The sequence below is a fragment of the Trachurus trachurus genome (genome assembly GCF_905171665.1).
Source record: "Trachurus trachurus genome assembly, chromosome: 23".
NCBI lineage: Eukaryota > Metazoa > Chordata > Actinopteri > Carangiformes > Carangidae > Trachurus > Trachurus trachurus.
In genome coordinates this window covers 11389187-11412217 of record NC_139912.1, presented here as the reverse complement: position 1 = coordinate 11412217, position 23031 = coordinate 11389187, and the positions used below count along the sequence as shown (strand labels likewise).

Genomic DNA, 23031 nt, shown 5'->3' with positions numbered 1-23031 from the left:
CATTTATCCTCCCCACTAACATGAAAGATATGACAAATGCACAACGCAATAGTCCTGCAATGCTTTTGTTGCAGGGCTATTGTGTTTGATTGCATTAGGTTGCATGGGATTGCCCAATTGTGTCCACAAACCTTATGACAAGAGGCAATGGTTTGTGGGAAATTAAGAAATTGAGGAAATGAGGTCTGGAAGTTAAGTGATACTGTTGGCAACAAACCTGACCGGTCTTTGTTTACTGTTACACAGCATCACAATTAACTTGACAATGTTTTTGAAAAAAAAAAAAAAAAAAAGTGCTACAGGGAAAAAACTTTTAACAAGCAGCAACTTCATAATAAGGAGTTTGCTGGTGATACCGCACGATGTATTAATGCGGAAAAATAAAGAAATAAACCCAGCAGATGAAGGGTTGCTGAAGTTGTTTATTTCTGAATTGTTTGTGGTTCTAAGGGGCTGAACGAGGCAACGTGTGGGCTCTGCTGTCTCCCACATGGTACGGAGGAGAAGACAGACTCTCAGGTGTGGTCTCCTCTCGCTAAGGCAAAAAAAAAAGAAAAAAGAGAGGAAAAAACACACACATACACTCACAGAAAAAAAAAACAATGAGCCGTTTTACATTCAACAAGTTTCGCTCCACGCCTCCTCAATCCACCTTTACGTGGGCGTGCGGAGAGACGGAGCGAGGACAGTGACTGTTGTTATTGTCAACTGGATTAAATTAAAAAAAGATTTATTCAAAAGAGCTAAAAAAAATAAATAAAAAAAAAAAAAACAGACAAAGGGAGTGGATGTGTAGCCTGAGGGAAGAGAGGACTGACAGCGAAGTGACAGACAAGAAGAGATTTTATTCTGTGTGGCTGACTGTATAGGAGGGGAGAAGCTTATAGACGCACACGCAGACACTGCTTTTTCTGATCGTATGACAAATGTCACCATCAAGGCAGCAAACCTGCAGGAGTCCAAGTTTTCAGAGTTCAGAGAGGGGGGGGGGGGGGGGGGGCACAGACACTACAGATGATGGTCTCCATCCCTCACTATTACACAGGCTTGTCAGGGACACAAATTCGCCACTATGTGACGTCCCAGTCCCCGTCTCAATTCTTCAGGGACCCTGGACAAACACGGAGTGACCGGCTTGGAGAAAGAAGCCCCCCTCCTCAAAAAAAGAAAAAACCCCAGCAAAGGTTAGCAGTGACAGGAGGGCTTAGGACTACGCCACCGATCTTTCATTCCCCGTTCCATCTTTTCGCATAATCTCACATCTATCATTTTCCTCCCGGCCTGTCAGCTCGCATTTCAAACTAAAGCCCCGTTGGGTCACTGCAGCCTGTCGGAACGCCTACACACACACACACACACACACACTCTCACACACTCCGATGCGGTTATCCACGCTGTGCACACACTCTCGTCTACGTGAGCACGCTCAAATGCATTCATCCTCACATACAAAAAAAAAAAAAAAACACTCACAGCCAGGCATGCATACATACATGTAGTGCAGTAAAGGTCACGCATTCAGAGGTGGACAGTGTGATAATGCATCAGACTTGGATAAACAACAAGTGGTGAACGCGGCAGCATATAAATCAGGTGTGGGGAGAGATAGTCTGCTCTCCACAGACAACTGGGAACTCTTATCTACAGTCTGTGTCACGGGGAAAAGCTTTGGTCTTACAGTATGTGCACACACGTGTGTGTTTGTGTGTCTAACATACTGTGTTATTGCATTATCTGTTACATGTTGTGTATATTTACGAGAAAACCTGTGCGAGAAATGACTTTTGTCGAGGTCTTTTAGAGCGTGTTGATCCCCTGTTGTTTGTAATTCAACAATTTTAGACACTTGAGGAACCTATTAAGAGTTTAGCCGAGTTTGTTCACGCTCACTTCAGACAACATTGTTGTGTGCACATATCATGATGTAGAAATTCCTTATGCATTTTTTATTTGTGTCCAATTATAGCTGTGAGAAAGTGTATCCGTATTCCCGTACAGATTTCTCACAGCTTTCTCACACCCGATCACTTATATTATCAATGTGTGTGTGTCTGTGTGTGTATTTTTGTGAATGTGAGAATGTATGATTGTATGTGTGTGGATGTAATGAGGTCACGGTGATGCAGTACTGTTCCAGTTGGGAGAGCTCCATCACTCTCGGAGAGCTCTGGTGGGAATACAGCGAGAGAACGGCAGGGAACAGCTGTACAGCACACCTACGCAAAACAACACACACACACACACACACACACACCTCATATTGCTCAAAGACACACGTGCACACTGCTCCCTCTCTTGAGTACCTGCTCTTTCCCTTTAATTTATTTCTTTCAACATCACCGGGGAAAGTGACCACACTCCACCACCACCACTGCTGCTGCTGCTGCTGCTGCTCTGTGAATGGAACAAGCTCACTGTCTACCAGCTGAAACTGATCCATAGACTGCATGACTGACACTATTACATCATCATCATCATTTCAGCATCCTGACCCGATCACTTTTACCACACCAGTTACTATGCTTCATATAACTGTGGCACATACGTACACTCCCCCTGAATCCCCCTCCACCCTCGAGACCTTATATATTTTTTCCATCTTGTCCGGATCCCAGTGTCACAAAGTAATAACAGCTTCATCCTACAGATATCCATTAAATTCCCTGCTGATCTAATACCACATGCACCAACCAAAAGTCCCAATTAAATCTTCCAAAAGCACATATACTGATCTTATTACCCCTGACAGTCAAACTCCTACTGGTCCCATACATCTTCTCCTTTGCCACAATAAACCACATGCACTAATATCAGCTCCAACACTAATCAATCCCTGGAGCGCTATCACTCTCGTTACAGCTGACATGAACCAGAGTGGGGAAATGAAGACATTCTGATAAGAAAGATGTCATCTCCCACACTTTATAACATCCTCACATTAACATATCAAATGTTAATTCTATCAAGTGTGGATACGACCCCGGCTTTTCGTTCTATTCTTTTCTTTTTTTTTAATCTCTGGAGGACATTTTTAACTTTGAGGAAATCAAACGCCTGCGTGTGAGACTAAAATATATTTCCTCCCATTATTCTACAGAGGCCTCTGCCATGAGAGAGCGCTTTGAGCGAAGGCACACATATTATGTTCGCAAAAGATGTTCAAGATAGGAGAGCATACAAACACCATCACGCATGAACTCGCACACATAAACAAAGATGGGCCAAACACGCCCTGTTAAATCCAATTAGCCCCGTGCTCTGATCCCCTCAATGCATCCCTGCCCCTGTCTTGTAAGACCAGACCTTCCCGCCATTTCATTAGCACACACACACACATACACACGCACAGATCCCCCCTTCCTCTACCTTTCCTCCATTGTAATCCAGTCACAGCCCTGCTAATGCACCTCCTATAATCCAATCCTCCAATCACTGCTCTCCGTGCAAATGCCCGCGTCACATGACTACCCGCGCGCTAGCTCAACGTTCGCCCGCGGTTAGCGCTGTCATTTGGCACTAATGTTATTCCTTTTTTTTTTTTTTTCTTTAATGTAATTTGGAAAGTCTCAGCTCCGGCTTCCACCAGTCTAGCGCTAAACCCCCGGTGGACTGGGCTAATCACTTTCCAGCATTTCTGAGGGAGACAATGATCCCAGTGTTAGCGCTGGCTAATGACAAGCTAACACAATTAGCCTAGCCTCCCTGGAGGAGAGCTCAGAGCCAAGGCCCATTCTTGCCCCACCTCCTGTGGGCTCCTCATCCACTTTCCCTACATTACTATGGAGCCTAATGGCCTCTTATTAAGAAGACAGATGGAACACGGATGGGGAGGGATTCAGCATGGTCTTGAGTTACATCTATGTGTCGGATATGTGCTACATCCATGACCGCTTTAATATTACCGCCTGTGCTAACAGCCTCAATGAAGTAATCATTCTTTTCAATTCAGATTGGTGTTACTCAAGATATAAAACAAAAACAAAAAGCAACAACTGTAGCAATTGAATGTTAAAATCTTGCCTGCCTCACAGAGGTTATCTTTTATCTCTAAATATGGTGAACATTAGCTATGTTAACTTACAACACTGCAACGCTGCAAATTATTTGATAATCCTGTCTTGACCCAAGTATGGTAGAAGATAAAGTTCTATACAATAAATGTTATTCTCCTTACACCAGAATATTAAAAGAGAGACAAGAAAAGCCCTGTCAGCTATTGTCCAAATGCAATCAGGTTTATCAGTGAACCGCATCATCAACATCAGCTAATGGGCCGGGCTAATGTGGTTCTGATTGAAAGACGTAGGTTAGAATGTGGCTAGGATAATTCAATAGTGAATTCACTGGTCGGTCAACATGGACCTCTAATCTTTTGTGAAAGCGTAATTTTTCTTCATGTGACAGTCGGTGCACATGAAGATTATCATGATCCGAGATCTTGATCGTGACAAGAAAAAGAGGTTTGCTGCATGAGAGCAACAGAGAAAATCATATTTACTAAGGTAACACAAAGAAACAGGGTATAACATGCTGATAGACAATCTAAAGCCTTTGATATGCTTTAGATCAAAAAATCACACTTACTTGAACTTGGCGTTCACTTGGTCTGCAGCTTTATGGTAGTTGTCTGTGGTGACCTTGTAGAACTGAGCACTCTGCAAAGAGACAGACAGAGAGAGCAGTGAGTGAAAGAAATAAATGAAAATGTGATTGTGATCTCTTTATTTATATAAAGTCCATCCAATTTATTCACATTGTCCCTCCTCTCCAGTTGGAGCCATTTAGTCCAGAAGAAAAAAAAACATTTCTGATGATATAGTTCCACCTCTACAGCTCTGCCTCATCTGCCATCACTCAAACTTCATTAAAAACTGACTGAGAGGGAAATTAGGGGAAGAAGTCTATTACCAGCTAGGTTTATGGTCCACAAAATGAAGGCGAAGTCTGCACTGTAATATGGCTCAGTAGGATTTTTCTATTTTTATATTATGTTGTGTGTGTGTGCACACTACATGCTTTCCCCTTTGTGTGAGTGCGTGAATTACAGGTATTTTTGTGTGCGTTTGTGCTTATCCTTTCACAAAAAGACTGCCGTAATAACAGGCAGCAATCCTGTAAGGTCAGAGGGTCGCTAGTCAACACCGTGCAGACCACCGGTCATAATCCCCTGGTGACCCATAGCAAATGAACCCATGGCGGCACCACTCAACCTGAATTACCTCCTCAAACACAACCATATAACCCGGCTCCTACACCATTTATACTACTCTAGGAAGATCTGTTTTGTCTGCCCTCGGTGGCTGTTATGTACATTTATGATCGAATGGTGAGAGCTAGTAAAGTGTGATGGATGGCTTGATGGAGTCGTGTGACGTTTGATCCATGTCTTCTGCTGCCTGTGTCTTCATATTAAGAAGACATTACTAGCACCCATACTTGCACATAGAATACAATAATTCCCCAAATATGATTGTATTTCTGCGGCATCAGTCAAATTGGAAGTTTTATATCATTCCCAGTTGGGTTGTTAAGAGCCACAATCAACTCAAGACTGTGTAATGCAATGCACAGCATATCTTATCTACTGGAAACCAAAAGCTTCAATGATTTTACATGAATTATAGCTACATTAGAAATATGATAAATCCCAGCCTCTTGGTCCTGTCTGCCCGAAGTTAACCTCCTTGCAGGGAAGGCATTCATCATAGTTCAGAAAAGATCAATAGGAATGAACTGCGCTGCTGAAAAGATCAATAGTGATGTGTTGTAGAGCTGAAAGAAGATGGGACATGACAACGCTGACAAAAGGTCTGATACAGATTCGACTCCTCTTCATTTGGACGGACAGTCACCGCAGAGGAGCTGCTGGATTCAAAGCCTAGCTTTTTCACATTCTGCATTTATAGACTTAATTAAAAAATGTCTTTTTTGACACACGCATAACATTATTCTCCATAACATTAGAAGATCACATTTCTAGATGTGCAGTTACCTCATATAATTGGGTAGATTTATTTTGACACTTTTAGATACATTTTGTATGCTTTTATAAAATGAGCAAATGTGTCAGATGTAATGGACTTAATGATTATTCATGCAAAGTCCCATGAGTAAGTGTCCTCCTTTCATTTTCTATGACTTTGTTGATTTTGAATATTGAATAAACATCATCAAGGAGAGAGCAGACCTTGCGAAACATCAGGTGAGACGAAAAAAAAAAACATCCTGCATGAAACGTATAAGGCAACGAAATGTAATACTTTGCAGACTCACTGCGGCCGGAAGAAGGCAGATATTAGTTTGTGCGTAAAGAAAAACAAAACAGTGAAAGAGCATTCCCTTAGTTTAAGATTTAACTTGTAAGCTCATGCTGTATCTGTGCCCTCTTGGCCTTGAATCAAGTGGTTTTTCCATGTAGACAAAGAAACTGTCAGAGCTAAGGAAATGGATTTAAAAGAGAAGCTTATTCACAGATAACAAAAAGACTAAAAAGAGATTTTGGGAGCTGCTAAAAAGGCAAGAATAAGACTTCTCCTGAGTGCCGAGATTGAGCCATTGGAAGAGAAAGTGGGAGACAGAGAGGGCTGGATTTAGGTCTCTGTCTGGAATACTAAGTATTAGGTAATAATACCTGCCTAAATGGCAGAGCTGGCACTAATCAGCGCACTAATCCACCTGGGAGGACAAAAGGCCATGTGTGACAATGATTGCAGGACCACTTACAACACACGTACACACCCACACACACACAAACAAATGCATCTCTATTTGCGCACACACCTACACCACAAGGTACTAACATCCTCAGCATGTGTGGATGGTTCTGCCAAAAGGCTCTACACACACAGACCGCGGTGGCTTGATATCTTCATATAAACAGTGCCACACAAAAAAGGAAGAAAAAAAAAGAAGACGTTCACCACCAGACAGAGAATAGTGTAATTTGAGTGATTACTGAGTGGTCTCAAATTGTGATTTCCTGCTGTGCCCCGACTGATTTTGAGAGTCGCTCTGACCTTTTATTAGCCCTGAGAAGCGAGACCACGCTTGGTTTGGTTGAAAACATTCCTCCCTTGGCCAAAATAAAAGATTTTTTAGAAGCTGCAAAACATAACCTTGATGTAAGTCTCAGAGAAAGATGTTTTTTTTTTTTTTTTTATCAGTCGAGCAATTCTTTGTCAATGGGTAAACAACTGTGAAGCTACAGAGACCTGGTGCTGTGTATATCCCCATGTGTAATCAAGTATTTACCATCTCTTGAATAAAACTGTGTCTGTTTATTCTCATCCTATTTACTCTATTTGCTTTCCTCTAGGTTTTTAGCTCATCTGAAGCCAAACAAAATGCTGGTTGGGGGTGTCACAGACAAATTAAGTCATTACTGCTAATGCACCGCAGCGATATGGAGAAGATAGACGCTGCACCCAAACGCAGGCTCCAGCTCAATTTAGAGGAAAAAGCCTCCAATTTTTAATGAATAAAACAAATAACTCCTCATTCTGATGGCTCCTTTCTCTTATCTGCTGCTGAGCAGGAGGGCCGAAATAGGGAGACACCCCACCACGGCTGACATTGCTGTTCTGCAGAGCTAGAGAAAATGAGGCATCTGCAATGAGACTCAGGGCAACTTGCTCATAAGGAGACCAAAGAGATGGGTAATTTTTATTGAGCCTATCATTGCCCACACAGAATTGACTAAGCATTTCAAGCTTTGTCTGAAGGGGCGTGACAACTTCCCCGGATGGAGACGCACCAATACAACACAGTTAAAACACAGACACGCTCCCATTCTCAGTGTGTTCCTGGTGTAGCTACAGCTAACAGCTGTACAGTTGCTACAGTGGCTGTTTGGGGCAAAAAAAGGGCACTCTTAAGAAGGTCAGAGATTCACACATTAAAAGTTGTTAGTTGAATCCGTGCAAAAAATAACATGCAAGGTCACATTTAACTGACTGAAAAGCACAAAGAGCCGAGTTAGCAGTTTCTCTCCGTTTCTCGTCTCTGTGCTGAACTATGCTAATTAGTTGCTGACTTTTGCCATATATTTAGCATACCAACATGATGGTTGTATGTATACAAAAAAAAGACTGTGTACGTAGTCTTTTTTTTCTTTTTAAAGAGCCAAGAGTCATTTCCTTCTTTTTCCAGTCCTTGGGCTATGCTAACTAGCTGCTGGTTTTAGCCATGCATTTAGCACACAAACATGAAAGTTGTATAGCCTACTTCCTAAAATGTCAAACTATTCTTTCTGCTCATCAAAGCAATTTGGTTCTTAAATTACTTTTCTTTTAGTAATTCTGCACATCAAAACTTAAGATAGCAAAGCTGGCTTCTCTTAGTGAGTGAAATGTGTCTACCCTCATTGTCATTCCTGAGGAAAAAGATTTTTTATATACTGGGACCCAATACAGTAATGATCATTTCTTGAATCAACATCTGACTTAGTTTGGAAAAAAAAAGCTGAGCCCCACAAGTGAACATAAAGTTGTGTCTGAACATTCATTTTTTTAGCCTGTGGAGCGTTACTTCGACAGAAATCTTTATTTATTTTTTACATAAATGAACGTGCTGCACTGTTGTTGTGAAATCACCATTCCTTGAAAACACTTCCCGTTAAATCCCTGTGAATCCCATCATGCGGCTGTAACAGCAAACAGTCTGAGACACAATAATTCAGCACTGCAGCACAATGTCATGTCTTCACTTTGGATTACCGTGTCTCCGGTTATGCACCCGGCAGAACCCAGAGAGACTACATTGATTGCTTCATGGTGAAACAGAAATTCTTAAGGGTCTTTACTGCTATGGTGCAGCAACAGGACGAGCGAGAAACACCTGTTCTCGTTTCTTAAATTTTAATTTTATCACATAGGCTAACAAGCCAAAACGCACTCAAAATAGTAGCTCCAGTCTCCAGAGAAAGAGAGAGAGGGCAAGAAGATAAATAAGAGGGATACTGAAAAGACAGACAGGGGGATAGATGAAGATAGCAAGTCAGAGGCAGAGACAGAGATAGAGATAGAAGCCATTACTGTTTTTTTTAATGCTCTTTCCCCCATATTTCTTCCTTTCACAGTGCTGTGGAACTTTGCTATGAGATGGCAATTGCTGCCGTGATTGTCCTCCATGGGAGAGCAGAAAAATCCAATTTCATCGATATACAAGGCGAAAAGAAAGATAGAAAAAAAAGGAAGAAAAATCCCTTCAGAAAAAAAAGAAAAGAAAAATGAAATTGAGGCAGGGAGAAGAAAAAAAAACAACACTTGAAAAAGAAAAGCTGAAAAAGGGGCGATATAGAGACAGATGTGGCAGGGAGTGGGGGGTGGGTGGGGCGGGGTGGAGGGGTTTTGGAAAGAGACATGGTCGAAAAAAAAATCATGGGCAACTTGATTGTTAAATATGAGATTGTTTTACAGCGGGGCAGGTATTGAGTGAAAATGTAATAAATATATAGATATTGTTTTCAGGGGCTATTTGGTAGCTGTGGCCCCAATGAGCGGCAGCAGCAGAGGCAGCAGGCTGAGCTGTCTGGGAGCCTGGTGATGGCCTGTCACTGGAAGCCCCTCTGATGAATGGCCATGTTGGATTGGAACAGACGTGTAATATATATCAGACTTATATTCTCTCCCTCTCTCTCTCTCTCTTTCGCCCTCTTTCGGTTCCCTCTGCCTCTTTCTGGTGCATGGGGAGCAAGATGCTGAGGGGAATCCTGAAGTAAAGGGGGAGGAACGCAGGGGCAGATGGAGGGAGGGCGGGAGGGCATGGTAGATAATATTAAGCTGGCCGTACACTCCGACTGAAATCAAATTTGGTGCCTTCTCACTTGGAAAAATGCAGCCAAGGAAAAAAAAAAAAAAAAAAAAAGGCAGCACAGCTCTGAGGTGCAACTGCCACGGTGTTTGCAGACCGGTGAGTGGAACCGCGGCTTCCAACGTGACCCACCGATAAACCATCGCTTGTTAATGGTCAACAAGAGTCCTGGATCACATGTTCTGAAGTTTGTTACAAAGCCGCACCTTACTTCAACTCCACAGTGCATCACGCCACAACAAGAGCTGCTTCTCTTCGCACACCATCACTCTCATGAGAAATGAGACAACTTATATATATATATATATATCCTCTACAATACCAAATCATCTTCTTGAATTTACACGGAACATGCATGGAAAAGCATCAACATAACAACGCCACAACTAACAATTCTCATTATTGATCAATCCTAATTATCTTCCTGCCACTTGCTTATTCAATTTGTCTGTGCCAGTAGATAGGCAAACGAATGCCCGTGACAACCGCTCAGATCCCACTGCACCGACTTCAAACGCCTTGTTTAGTCCAACCGACAGTCTACATCCCCATGATATTCAATTTACATCGATCTAAACCAATAAAAGCAAGCAAATCCTCACATCTGAGAATCTGGAACTTGAGAGCTATTTGTTCTTATCGAATCTGAGCAGACTGTCTGCACCGTGATTACACCGTCTCTATCAATAGATGCACACGAGCCGCCTTTGTTTGGAGTAGAAAACCATAAATTAACCAAACAGCAGTTGTCCCAGCATCGGACTGATTGTATAGCCGGAGCACAGGACCAAAGCTCTTTATATTCACTATATAGTAGCAATTTGAGCTGGCTATGGGTATTGTTTGTTTTATACCTCTATTCATACCTACCTGGCTGTGTGCAGGCTCTACGGTCATTATTGTTTGTATTTGTATCTTCCTGTAAATGTGCTCTCTGCGCCGTCTCTACTATTGAACACCGTCATCTGCTCTCGATGCTTTTAACCAGGCAGGAGTTATGGTGAATACACGAGATCAGAGCAATGCTAAAAGTAATCTTGTTTGCTATTCTGCTGGGTGAGGAGAACAGGGACTGTGTGGAGCCAAATGGGGCGCTGTGGCCTGAGCAAGAAAAAGGAGTGTTATTAACACAGTGCAAACAAACTGCACCCCCTATAGAGTCCCAAGCCGCTTTCCGCACAGTCAGACAGGCAACATGCAATATGCCCACCATTGATCCTCGGTTACACACAGGATCAAATATTGCCACACATTGGTCGCCACTTCTGCTGCTGTTTTGTCTCCGCGGGCCATGAATCCTGATGGAATCGTTTACCAATGGAAATGTTGTGGCTTGTGTGCAGATTTTGTGGATACAGTGGTTTGGAAATGTGATTAATTCATGCATTCATTCTTGTGCATAAATCAATACATACCATGTAGTACACATTTTCACAAACCCGGCTTCTTGCAGTCACCTTGAGTAGTAGAAAACGTACTATTCAGTGTGGCACTGTGGCGGTCCTTCAACCTTTTCTTTACCATGCTCTCTGTGTCAATCAGTTGACATTTTATCTTCTTACAGCTCTTCTGCCTTCTTTCTTTTTCTAGCTCTTATCCCGTATCACTCATTCACAAATGTCACTTTATCATAATTTCTCTTTCTGTTGCTGTTTTTCTTGTGATTTTTTTCTCCCTCCGCCTTAGTATCTCTCTCCTTCTTGTCTGTTCAACTCCCTCCCTCTCTCTCTCTCCCTCCTCTGTCTATCTCAATCTTTCTGTCTCTCTGAGGTGTGAAGGTGATTTGTTGACACTTTGATCTAAGGAATATTGACCAGAGGCCAACATGGCTGATGGATGGCCAGCACCTTGGGTCGATAATGCCGGTGTTAGTTGGGGCTCATCCCTCCCATACTGTACGATACAGTAGAGCTACACAAAGAGAAACACTGTGCAGATGGAGTCTCTGGAGCTTCAGTGCAACAAGGGGGCATATACCTGCAACGCATACTATTTCAACTTTGTTGGGTCTTTTGCCGAGCCATCAGCCTACTAAAGCAATTTTGAAAGAAAGTGATAGTTGCTTTCTTCGCAAATCCATCGATTCATTTACACCTTCTTCCCCTGTTGTCAGTAAATCCTCCACTCTCCGCTGCCCAACCAAAATTGCACAGACCAATGCACTTCCAATTATTGACAGAAGTCCACTGCCACTCAATATCCACGCTCTGGCTTAAGAGTTCATCCTCAGTGAAGGAAGGAAATTTTGCAAGCTTTATTGACCAACGGGAGGAAAATGTCTTGCGCATAATAGGAACAAAACCACACAAGAAATATTAAACAAAGACATAACATGTGCCGCTTGTTATATCAGCAAAGAAAATGGCGAATAAGATAAGTATATTTAAAGCAAATTCATTAATAATAATGATGTGTGCACATGCATGGGTAAGCTTACACAAGATAAGAGAACATCTTTTCATCCAGAAATCACATTGGAGCCATATGGATAAACACAAAATCATTTCACACCGAGGTCCTTTAGAGGACAAAGCACCCATTGAGTATGTGATACTTCTGTCACCCTTATACTCCTGTGAGCTTCTAAGAATAAAAAATATGTGGAGTGAGTGCCTCCGTCTTCCACAATGAAAATCTGACCCCACAACGGTGTGAAATTTCGATTTTGGCTTCCACTATAAAGGCCATTTGACTTTTTGCACCCTCCAAAGGGGAGAAAACTCCTTCCCAGCATGAAGGTGTCATTTCAAGCACATTAAATAAGGGCACGGCACCAGTCCTAAGACACACTTATGATTTGAGAGCAGCATGAGGGCGTCCTTTTTAACACACTTAAAACGGGGCGTTTGACCCTGGTCTCCTGCCTTGCAGGCATCTCGCACTGGGACCAGCGTGGAGCTGCCATTTGAAGGGGGCGAGGCACGGCAGCTGACCCTGGTCCCTCCTCCACAGGACACTGGTTTGACAATGAACATCATGGTAGTGTCATTTTCAGGGACAGGAGGACACACACAGAGATGAATGAGATTTAACCCCTTATCCTCTAGGTGGAAGAATTTAAAGGTGAAAATTAAAAGAAAAAAAGGAACAAAGAGGAGCAGAGAGAGAGAGCGAGTGTGCACACTGAGGAAAATGTAGAGTTGATATTGAGGGATGACAGCGATGAGAGTGAAGCAGTGGGATGAATATAAAGGCTGAATTACCTCTAGGTCTTCTTCTCTTGGGTTTGGGCATACTGTGTGATTATAACTTACAGAAATAAAAGGTATGCTAACTTGTATCTGCATCCCTACCAAAGCTAAGATCACCAGCCTGTCAGGTGGTATAGATTTCTGATTTATCTCAAGACATCTGAGAGGAGTTTCAAAAAATCTGTTCAGTTTGTTTCTCAATTAAGCTAAATGAAGGGAGCTCAAAGCCGTATCGATTAAAAGTGATGCTATGAAAACAAATCATTATTGTAAGATAAATCGCATATCGTCACTTGGGTTTTTGGTTTTGATTTTTGACCGGTAGAGCCTGGTTGTGTGTTGGGTCATATATTTATGACACCTGTGTCCGTTTGATGTGTGGTATGAACATTTTCTCACCCTCTCCTCCAGCCGGGCCACCTGCTCTCTGTAGAAAGCATCCTGCTTCTGTAAGTCGGCTTCTCTGGCCTCCAGCTGCTTGGCCTAAACACACAAAACACACACATGCACACAAGAGAGAAGAAAAACCATTACTTACGTGCCCAGCGGAGCGTTGCCAATTTGAACAAACCAATCAAAAAATACACTCGTACACAAGTATAGATACGCAACAGAGAGGCCGACAATGGAGACTCAAATAAGTGTGTATAAAGCTGAGCCACATTACAACGCTACAAAGATAGAGGGCTTTTATTTGTTGGCTCACCAAACTGTGATACACTGTGTGAATGTGCAAGCATGTACATACACCCAGAGAGGGTCTGCATGTATTGGACCGTGCTCATATGCACCTGTGTGTGTGTGTGTGTGTGAGACCGATCGTGTCTTGGCAGCTACGGTGTGAGCTTCTTTGTCCTCTTGTGTTCAATCTTCGGGCCAAACCGCTATCAGGCCAAGAGGATAACATCAGTTCTCAGCGCGAACTAGCACCGCGGCCTGGCATATATATTTAGCCAGCCTACCTATCTCCACCGTCCTCCACTCTACTATGACCTTCACTAGATGTACGGCTGACTCTCTGGGTGATATACAGGACAGATAAGACCTGGATGTATCTGCTTCCGGAGAGAGAGGGGGAAAAAACACCTTTACACCTCAATAGACGGTCAGTGAGGCAAATCCAAATGAAATTACGCATGGAAATTTCAATAATAGTGTTAAAAGTTTCACTTTCTGTACAGAATACAGACCAGTTTTCAAGACTGCTTATTCTTCATTGTGAAATAACCTCTCACCAATTACTTGTTATAATGAAATGATGCCTACTATAATAAAACAGAGTTTAAAAAATAGTAGTACTGGAGTTCAGTCGTTGACATTGAACATTTACTCACTTTTCTAATGTTAAATTGAAGAGAAATTTACTGGCTTGGAGAAGTTTTCTTTACGTCACATGTGGTTGACATATACTAGCAGAAGAGCTGCAGAGAATATAAGCAGTGTGTAGTGTACAATAAAAAGGAGATGGAAAACGTTTAAACAAGAGACTGAGTGGTGTTATTCAAAGCCGCAGTGAACCTCAGCACCCAACCAGGAACATTTTGTGTTATTGTTCTGTTAATAAGTCTTCAGAAAGAAGCTGAAGTCGCCAGCTCATCTATAATTCTACAAAGCATTTGGAGCTGGAGAGCTGGAAGAAAAAGGATCATCAAAATACAGAGCGGCTGAAAATACCTGCTGAAAAGAAAAATGTAACTTGTCAAAGAAGTTGGAGCTGAAAAGAAATTCCTTGACTCCATCATGCAGAAACTGTGGATTTGGGGAGAAAGCAAAGGCCTCTAGACTTACCTTCTGTCCTATCTCCTGAATAAGAGGAAGCATTGAGGAAAAAAAGAAAAAACAAGAGAGAGAGAGAGAATAAGTGTAAAGAGGCACTGATTCATCCATGAACTTCTTCAAAGTGACATTTGGAAAGGTTTAGTATTCAGAGGGTCGGGGTGACTGGCTGCCACACTGTTCTGCTTGAATACTCACACTTCATCCCCTCAGTTTCCTCAGTCCCTGGCATACATACATACATACATACATACATAGACACACAGCAGTGCATACATACAATATATATATAAAGGTATATAATCATAAAGCAGGTGCTCTGCTCAGACGCAGCTACATAAATATAAACTCCCTCACACACACAGACACATACACAGAGCGCCATACTGCTGAGGAGTGGTGTATGGAAAGCAGCCATGCAGATTGAACCTTGACGCCTTTGCTTTAAGCACTATAGGATATTGAAGGAGACAAAATACAACGTATATAGTATAGAGTGGGGGCGAGAAAAAAAAATGCATTACCCAGTCCAATCTCTACAACGCTGATAACCATCTGTGTTGGGCTGCACTGCGCTCTGCGGGCGGAGCTGCATGCTCTATGCATTGTGATGAGTGGCGAGTGAGTGTTACAGGAGTGGCTGTCCGCGCGTGACATAATTGGGGGGGAAGTTTCAAAGTCAAGGGGCTCTAAGCTTATCTGCCGCACACAAGACAGAGACCTACCAACTGACACACACATATACATATATGTATATCTCCTACACCATGGTTACGTTGCTGCTGTCCTTAGCAGAACCTAACATTAGCCTCATGATGCAGTCGGGTGATTGGCTCCTTTGTGTCCCCTTACAAGTCTCAAGTGCCATTGTGTAGCCAACGTTACACAAAAGCTAACGCTATCTGCACTTCATGATGGTTCGAGTTGGACTTAAAGTGACATAAAAGACGGTGCTGGTTGTCCACAGTCTGAAGTGTGCCACAAGTACACCACAAGTAGCATTATAACAACCTTTAAATGTGATATCGATTGTTCTTAAAAGTCTTAAATGTGTTATTGAGCGTGCAATCAGAGGTTTGAGGACAGGCTGCGGCAAAGTTTTTTTGAAAGACTGGATTATGTCGGCTGAGGTGCCAAAAAAGTGTCTCCCATCAACAGCTCAATTTAGCAGGAAGACAAGAGGGATGATGGGATGGAGGGAACCGCAGAGGGAGGGATCGGCAGGGAGCGGAGGGTTGTGTTGCTGTCACAAGTGTGTCCAAACTCTATGATACGCTGATAGGTGGCGACCAAAGAGTTTAAGCTTTGCAGAGGAAAAGACAAAAGATGCACGCAGACGCCGAGTCACAAACACACACGGCTCAGACGGTGATCTGAAAAGCACACACACGCACACACTGCAACACACGTATCGCACCAGCCGGAGCAGCTGTACCCACAGAGAGCCGGTGGGGAGATAAATGTGTGCTGAAGGCGAGACTAAAGGGGTCATTAAAAGAAGAGAGGTTGTGACAGAAATGTGTACCCAGGGATTTTCTCTTTTTGCTCACTTTTGTGTTTTTGTGTGTGTGTGTGTCTGTCTATGCGTACATGCACCCGTGCTTGAGTTCAATTTCCATGCAAGCGGGTTGGGCCCTCCTCCTTGGCGACACAGACACACAGGCCCAGACACACACACTATGTCAGGATTACTTCCGACTGATTAACCCCATTCAGCGGACTTTTAAGATAATCTAATCATACTAAAGGCCAAACAATAGCACAGGCTTCACCACTGCCCGTACACCTTTTGTTCCCCTAATGAAGAGGCGGTCGTGGGTGGAGGAGGGAGAGCTGCATGGCGTAGGGGTGGGTGGGTGGGTGGGGGGGGCAGAGGAAGGGTAGAATGAGACAAGAAAATGGAAGTGAACTTGAGAGTGGAAAGAACAGAGAGATAAGAAACAAAGAGGAGTGGACAATAAAAGGTGATTTATCATTGGAGGTGTCAAGAATGGAGAAGTGGCCGAGACATGGGGGCTGGAGTGTCTCTCTGTAACTTTAGAGAAAAAGTTAAAAGAGGGAAAATTATCGCAAAGTATGGAAAGGAAGGGAGAAGCTGAGTAAAGGAATTAGGAAAGAAAGGAAGAACAGTGGCGCTCTTAGTTTCCAGCTTTGAGATTCAAGACTATGATTACTTTAGTGAGCGAGATGAGCACATGTGAGTAATTGTCAAACTTTGCAAGTCCAGAGGATGATGTCATTCATTTCGGTTAATTCACTAATTCTCATGCAGCCTCTTCCTCTGTCTAATTTCCCTGTGCAGCAACCCTTGACATGGGGATATGAAATACCCCGGTAAAAATACAAATACCCAAGACAATACCTCGGCCCACTCTCCACCTCACCGAGTCCACACACTGCAATTTGTAGCCCAGGAACCCACATTAACATCAACAGCAAAACTTATGCATTCCCCTTCCCGTATCCATCTCCCCCTGGTATATTATTAAGTACAGTAGCACAATAGCTGAGGGTGACAGGCGGCTGAGAGTGAGACCGCGGTGGTCAGATTAAACGGATCGTTTAGGCGAGGCAAACGCCTCCGTGAATATCAATTAGCCAGCCGCTGAATAATTAAGGACAGCCATGTTTTTTAATTAGCCGACTGCCGCAGTTTGAGCTGGGAGCGAGGGGTGGGGAGAGGAGGAAGAGGAGGAGGAGGAGGATGCAGAGGGATGAAAACAGGTGGATTTTGCTGCGTCAGGCCTCCCCCACCCACGGCCTGCTCTCTCACTGATTTGCTCCCGTACACTCCGTTTCTTTCACACCTGCTTTTTTCCTTTAAAGCGTTCTCCGACACTGGCGTTTTTTCTTTTAAAGCTTTCCAAGGGACTGAAATAACAAATGACTCCTGACTGCAGTGTTCGGCACCACCTGCATGTGTGGGTATACATATGGGACATCCTATAATAAAAACATATGGTGGATATGATAACACCGTTACATCATATGTCCATGCCTTTTTTTCCATACCTGCACTTAACTCAAACAAAATATTATAAAATACTGTAGACACTGCAGTACATGAACGGAGACAGTCCTCCCTTAAGGAGTGACAGCATCAGTTGTTTCCATTAGCAATGAAAAGGAGGAAGTTAAATGACATTATTATATACTGTAGTGACAGAGAGGAAAAGAGGTCGGGATGGATTGATGGGTCACCAAAACACTTAACTTTATCACAGGAAATAGTCATTAACCACTTGGATAATGCTGTAACCATGACGACGAAGGTCCCTAAAGCTTTGCAACAGACTAATTTAATGTCTTCCCTACCGCAATTAACTATATGTCAAACCGAAGTCGCTTGGGGATGTTTGCACCGAACTAAGCAACCTAAATTACCTACAACATACCAGAAGTGTTCACCATAGTGCATAAAACAGATTTATTCCTCAGCATGTTTTGGAAGGTAGATATACACCAGATCAGAGAAAGCCTCAAGAAGGAACATTAAAACTATACATTTTGACATCAAATAATAAATTAATAAAACTGTAATACATTTAGAGCCTTTCACAGTCCAATGGAAAACCAGTGGACTGTGGTTTTTGATTCCTTGTTCTACCATTCATCATCTTGTTACAACTGAGATATGTATTGCAAACACTTCCTGATGCCCAAGTTGAAACTGGATCCTCTTATTATAAAACTCAATGAATGATTGATCCGCAACGCAATTTGTCTATAGTTTAGATTCAGGCTAGGTACAATAATATTTCCTCCTGCTTAAGAAGACAAAACATCTGAGTACTGTAGCAAATCTGTACATATTACATTTTTCATTTCACACCTCAGTGATGAAAATCTGTGTATTTTAGTTTAATGAGGTGACTCACTGTTACACTGTATGCTCACTACATGCTTTTAAATCATGCTTGATTAAAATAATCTTGCGAGATGCCATGATCGATAGAGCACAAATCAAATCTCATCACATTTGGTAATAGCGCCTCATCCATAACCTTGGTCTCTTTTGTCTTTCCCCTGCCTCCATCAGCTCAGACCTGATTCACCCCTGTCACAAGTAGCATCATAATCAATGCTCCCTCACGCCATCCATGCGAGCGCTGCAGCACGGCGGGTCAGAGCTGCTGGCTAGGGCCCATCTATCACAGACCCACACGACAGGGCCCTGTGACAAACTAATACTGAAGCTGTGGGTCTCTGGTCCTGTGTGCTCCGACAAGGCAGGGAAGGGAGGGGGTCAAAGGGCGGCACAATGTGACCGTGCTCTGGTGTTAATTGGCACGGCGGAGGTGTAGGTGGCGTGTGGGAGGTTAGAGATGGATGGAGGGAAGGGAGGGGAAGTTCATGGGGTAGAGAAGATGAAAAGGAGTGAGAGCTAGGTCAATGTGTGGATGGAATATGGATGACAAGGTAGTTGGAAGGAGAATTGGGTTTTTTGACAGTTCTTGGGTGAACTGTCATATCAAGCTCGAGGTAGGCGAATATTTTAAAAGGGGAGGTTTGATGAAAAACACACAGTTTTACTTTTTTGCAGCCACAGGCGAATATATACAGTATATATGAGTGTGTAAAGCCTTTAAACATTCCTTTAAAACTCAGTTTCTTCTTGGCACAGCCCGTTACTGCCTTTAAAGCCAGTGCAACTCTATCTTTGAAAGCTATCATTGGCAGATCAAATCTAAGTGATGGAGTGTAAAATGATATTACCCTACACAGACCTTACTGGCAGTATTACGCATTACCCTTAGAGTCACTAATAAAACATAAGTCCTGGGAGCAGTAGCTGTAAAACTCCATTGAAAACCATTCCCTTTGACTGGTTAATTAGCATCATAGGGTTTTACTGAGTGGCAATAACGCTTAGGTTCAGGGCTAGCTATTAGTTTCCACAGGAGGTGGTAGGGTTATGGGAGATGTAATCATGTCAGATATAGTGCGGTCAGTTAATGGGCTTAACCTTGACTGATAACACTAAAGGACAAATGCACTGTAAACACTTACTCACATGCTGACTGGTTTGGTATTGAGATTTTTTCCCCCTCCCGGCTGAATTTCTAAACCTTAATGTGTATTTACTCAATGTTATTGGAAGTTCTGTATTCAAAATGAATAAATAGTTTTAGTTTTTTGGATGATTATCAAAACATAATGCATGCCATTGAATTTTTAAACCCAAGTTGGATGTTGGCTGGTTACGTCTCCTTAAGTTCAATTCATTTTAGCAGAAGTCTGCAGAAAGCCACTGGCCTCTGGCTTGTTCTGTAAAGGCCAGATCTGCTTGAATGAATTGGTTCCTACTACTTGTCTTCTGAATATGTCTAAAGGCAAAAAGTCTTTATAAATAGATCTTCAGAGCAGCCACACTCGAAGAGGGCGTGAAAGGCCTGGGCACCAAACATACAGAGGAATATAACTGTGTATACTTTTGGACAGTCTTTCCTTGAAGGCACGTTGCTGCACTTGTTTGTACACGCAAATCTGACTGAAGGAGCAAATCAAGTAGCAAAAGATAACTTAGAGAAGTTCAAATCTTTCCTACACAACTGTCGGTGCTTTAAGGTAGCATGCTTGTCAGATTGTCGATTTTACAAAGTTACAAAAACTGTCAGAAGCAATCCACTTAACTCCCTATCAGAGAAATGTGGCAAGAAAATGTACAGTGATCAAACAAACACAGTGTCTGAAACATACAGAGGCCTTAAAGCGGTAAGCTTTGTCTCTTCTAATTATGAGGAAAATCGTTATCTGCGATCAATGAACTTTGGTTACAGTGTCGACTCTTTGATGTTAAGACCACCACAGATCATGAATGAGGTCAGCCAAGTTAGCTTTTGTTCGACAAGATCTCAGTAAAGACACCAGGAAATTGGGCAGTTTGTGGGAGTTTAACTTGTAACAAAGACCACAGACTGTTTCCAAATCAGTTACATGTGTCTTATACTGCCGGGCCACAAGGACAAGCCGCAAAAGAAATTTGACAACATGGCCACCATGTCACAACATAATCAGGAAGCAACCACTTTTGGGGAAATTTATTTCAGCCCAGCCGGGAACAGTAAAAGTCAAAAGAAGCAGTGGTATCATTAATCACAGGGAACAAGCTAGTGGTGGTCAAGAAGCTCTGACAAAAGCAATTACCGTCTGACCACCATGCTGTAAGAATTACCCTATTTCCTTCCTGTGTTCCTTCATTGTTTTTTTGCCCTTACTCTATTGGGCAATGGGCATGGGGTATGTCACTTGAGCTGTGGAAGTGCTGAAGTGCTGAATGTAATCCAGTGTACAGTATATGCCAGTTATGACAGCAGAGTGCAGGTGCTGGCAGAGAATTTGACAGTCCTGTAACTGTCGAATAAAGTAGCTACCCTGTCAGTCTGTGGCCTGTTTTGAGTTTTCATGTTTGTGTCCGATTGTCATTGTATCATCCAATCAATTGAAATCACTTCTGAGGGCCAACTGGGCCCAATGTAAAATCCTGCAGAAGCACTTGTCAGCAATGACGGTCTGATTTGGAAACACTGTTAACTTGACTTCCTCTTCGACGAACAGACAACTGAAGCGTGGATCCTCCAGGTCAAGAAAGACATGAGTGCCACAGGCAGCAGACTGAGTTACCCTCCCTGGGGATCTTTTAGCACAGTGAGTAATGATGCCACGACCTGGTGGGTCAGAAGGGCTGACCTGCCCAGGACAGGGACTAAGGGGCCAGGACAGGGTCCAAAGGCCAAGAGGTGTAGGTGGTGAGTGTGGGTGTCTCAATGTTTGTGCGTGTATCTTAACTGCTGGCTGTTTAAGGGGGGCATTGAAATGAAGTGTCCGTGAAGAGTCTGTAGCTCATTGACCGGGAACAGGGGTCAACAGGGGGCTTGATCTTAACCAGCTGGCATTAATGATGCTGAGACAAGGGTGTCAACCCACACACATATTTACATCTCTTTTGCACCTCACGCACATTTGAAGATGCTTCAAAAATATAATTTATTTTAGGTGAGTAGATTCACAGGAACTTTAGTTTGAATAAAGATAACCAAGATCATGCTTCCTGCACTGTATGCTCTAAGGATTCCCTGCTGGGAATAAGATGGGAAAACTTTGGAGTGAAATGATCTTCCAGTGAAAACAAATGGGCAAACAGAGCCCACAAAGGTTAAAATCCTGGTAGAAACATGAAAAATCGCTTTCCTTTCTGCTCCCAGACACTTCAAGCCCCCTCAGCCTTTGTTGGAGACACCACCTCCACCACTCCACCGCCAGCTCCTTCACTAAGGGACAGCAACAACATCTGCTGGCTCGGAGATTGATTAATTGGCTGATCAGGCGCCCGCGGTGTAAACTGATTGATTGATCATCTTGCGGTTGGAGCTGCCTTTATCTGGGGCCCTGGGGAGCGAACCTCTGGAGGTCCCCAGTCATCTGTCATGTCCAACACACAGGGGAAGACGAAGGGAGAGATGAAGAGCTGTGGGTTCATTACCGAGACACGGGGGGCATGTATGGAAGAAGTCTCCGTCAGGATGGGAACCGGGCATGCCAAGAGAACAATAGGAACATAAGGACAAAGAGACTGAGGATGAAAAGAAGGGAGAAGATGCTCTGGTGCATACACAGACAGACGGATATACGTATATACGCAGGCAGGGGACGAGGGAGTGAGACTAAGCCAAGAACAGCAGCAACATGGTCACAACCATGAAAACAAAATAGAAAACCACAATTCTAATACCCTCAACAAAAAGCAACAAAAAGTTATGCTAATACAAAACACAAATAGACAGCAAAAATACATCTTTTTTCATATGGAAGAGACTCGTACCAAAAATGTGTTTTTCTTCCTGCAGTCATTTATAATTCCTGACCACATCTCTGCTTAAAAAGCGAGCAGTGAGAGTAATGGGATACAGGGAGAAGAAGGTGGCAGATGAAAACAAGTGTGGAGAATGCTAGTATGCATTCGCTCACACACATAAAATAAAAGGCAGAAAATTCCTTTACTTGACGGAAAAGGACACAGTGAATGACCCGAGAGAGGAGAGAGGCATATTGCCTTTGGACAACAGATGTCCCTTGGGAGGAAAATGAATGTTCTGTGTGTGTGTGAGTGAGAGAGTGAGAGAGAGAAAAGAGAGAGAGAACGAGACGAGAGCACGGACAACCTATAGCAGAGAAGGTGAGAGGACTGTGGAGGGGAAGACAATAGGAGAAGACGTGCAGGGGGGGAAAAAGTGGACAACCTCCAGATATGTTG

General features: G+C 43.0%; 1 protein-coding gene across 1 annotated transcript in view; it reads right to left on the bottom strand.

The window, feature by feature from the left end:
- Nucleotides 1–23031, bottom strand: part of chchd3a (coiled-coil-helix-coiled-coil-helix domain containing 3a) — a 63755-nt gene that overhangs the window by 12339 nt on the left and 28385 nt on the right. The window contains exons 6-7 of the mRNA XM_083999220.1: nt 13401–13484; nt 4585–4655 (exon numbers count right to left, since the gene is read on the bottom strand). Of these exons, the coding sequence (XP_083855346.1) occupies nt 4585–4655; nt 13401–13484 (155 nt within the window). The remainder of the gene's footprint in view (nt 1–4584; nt 4656–13400; nt 13485–23031) is intronic.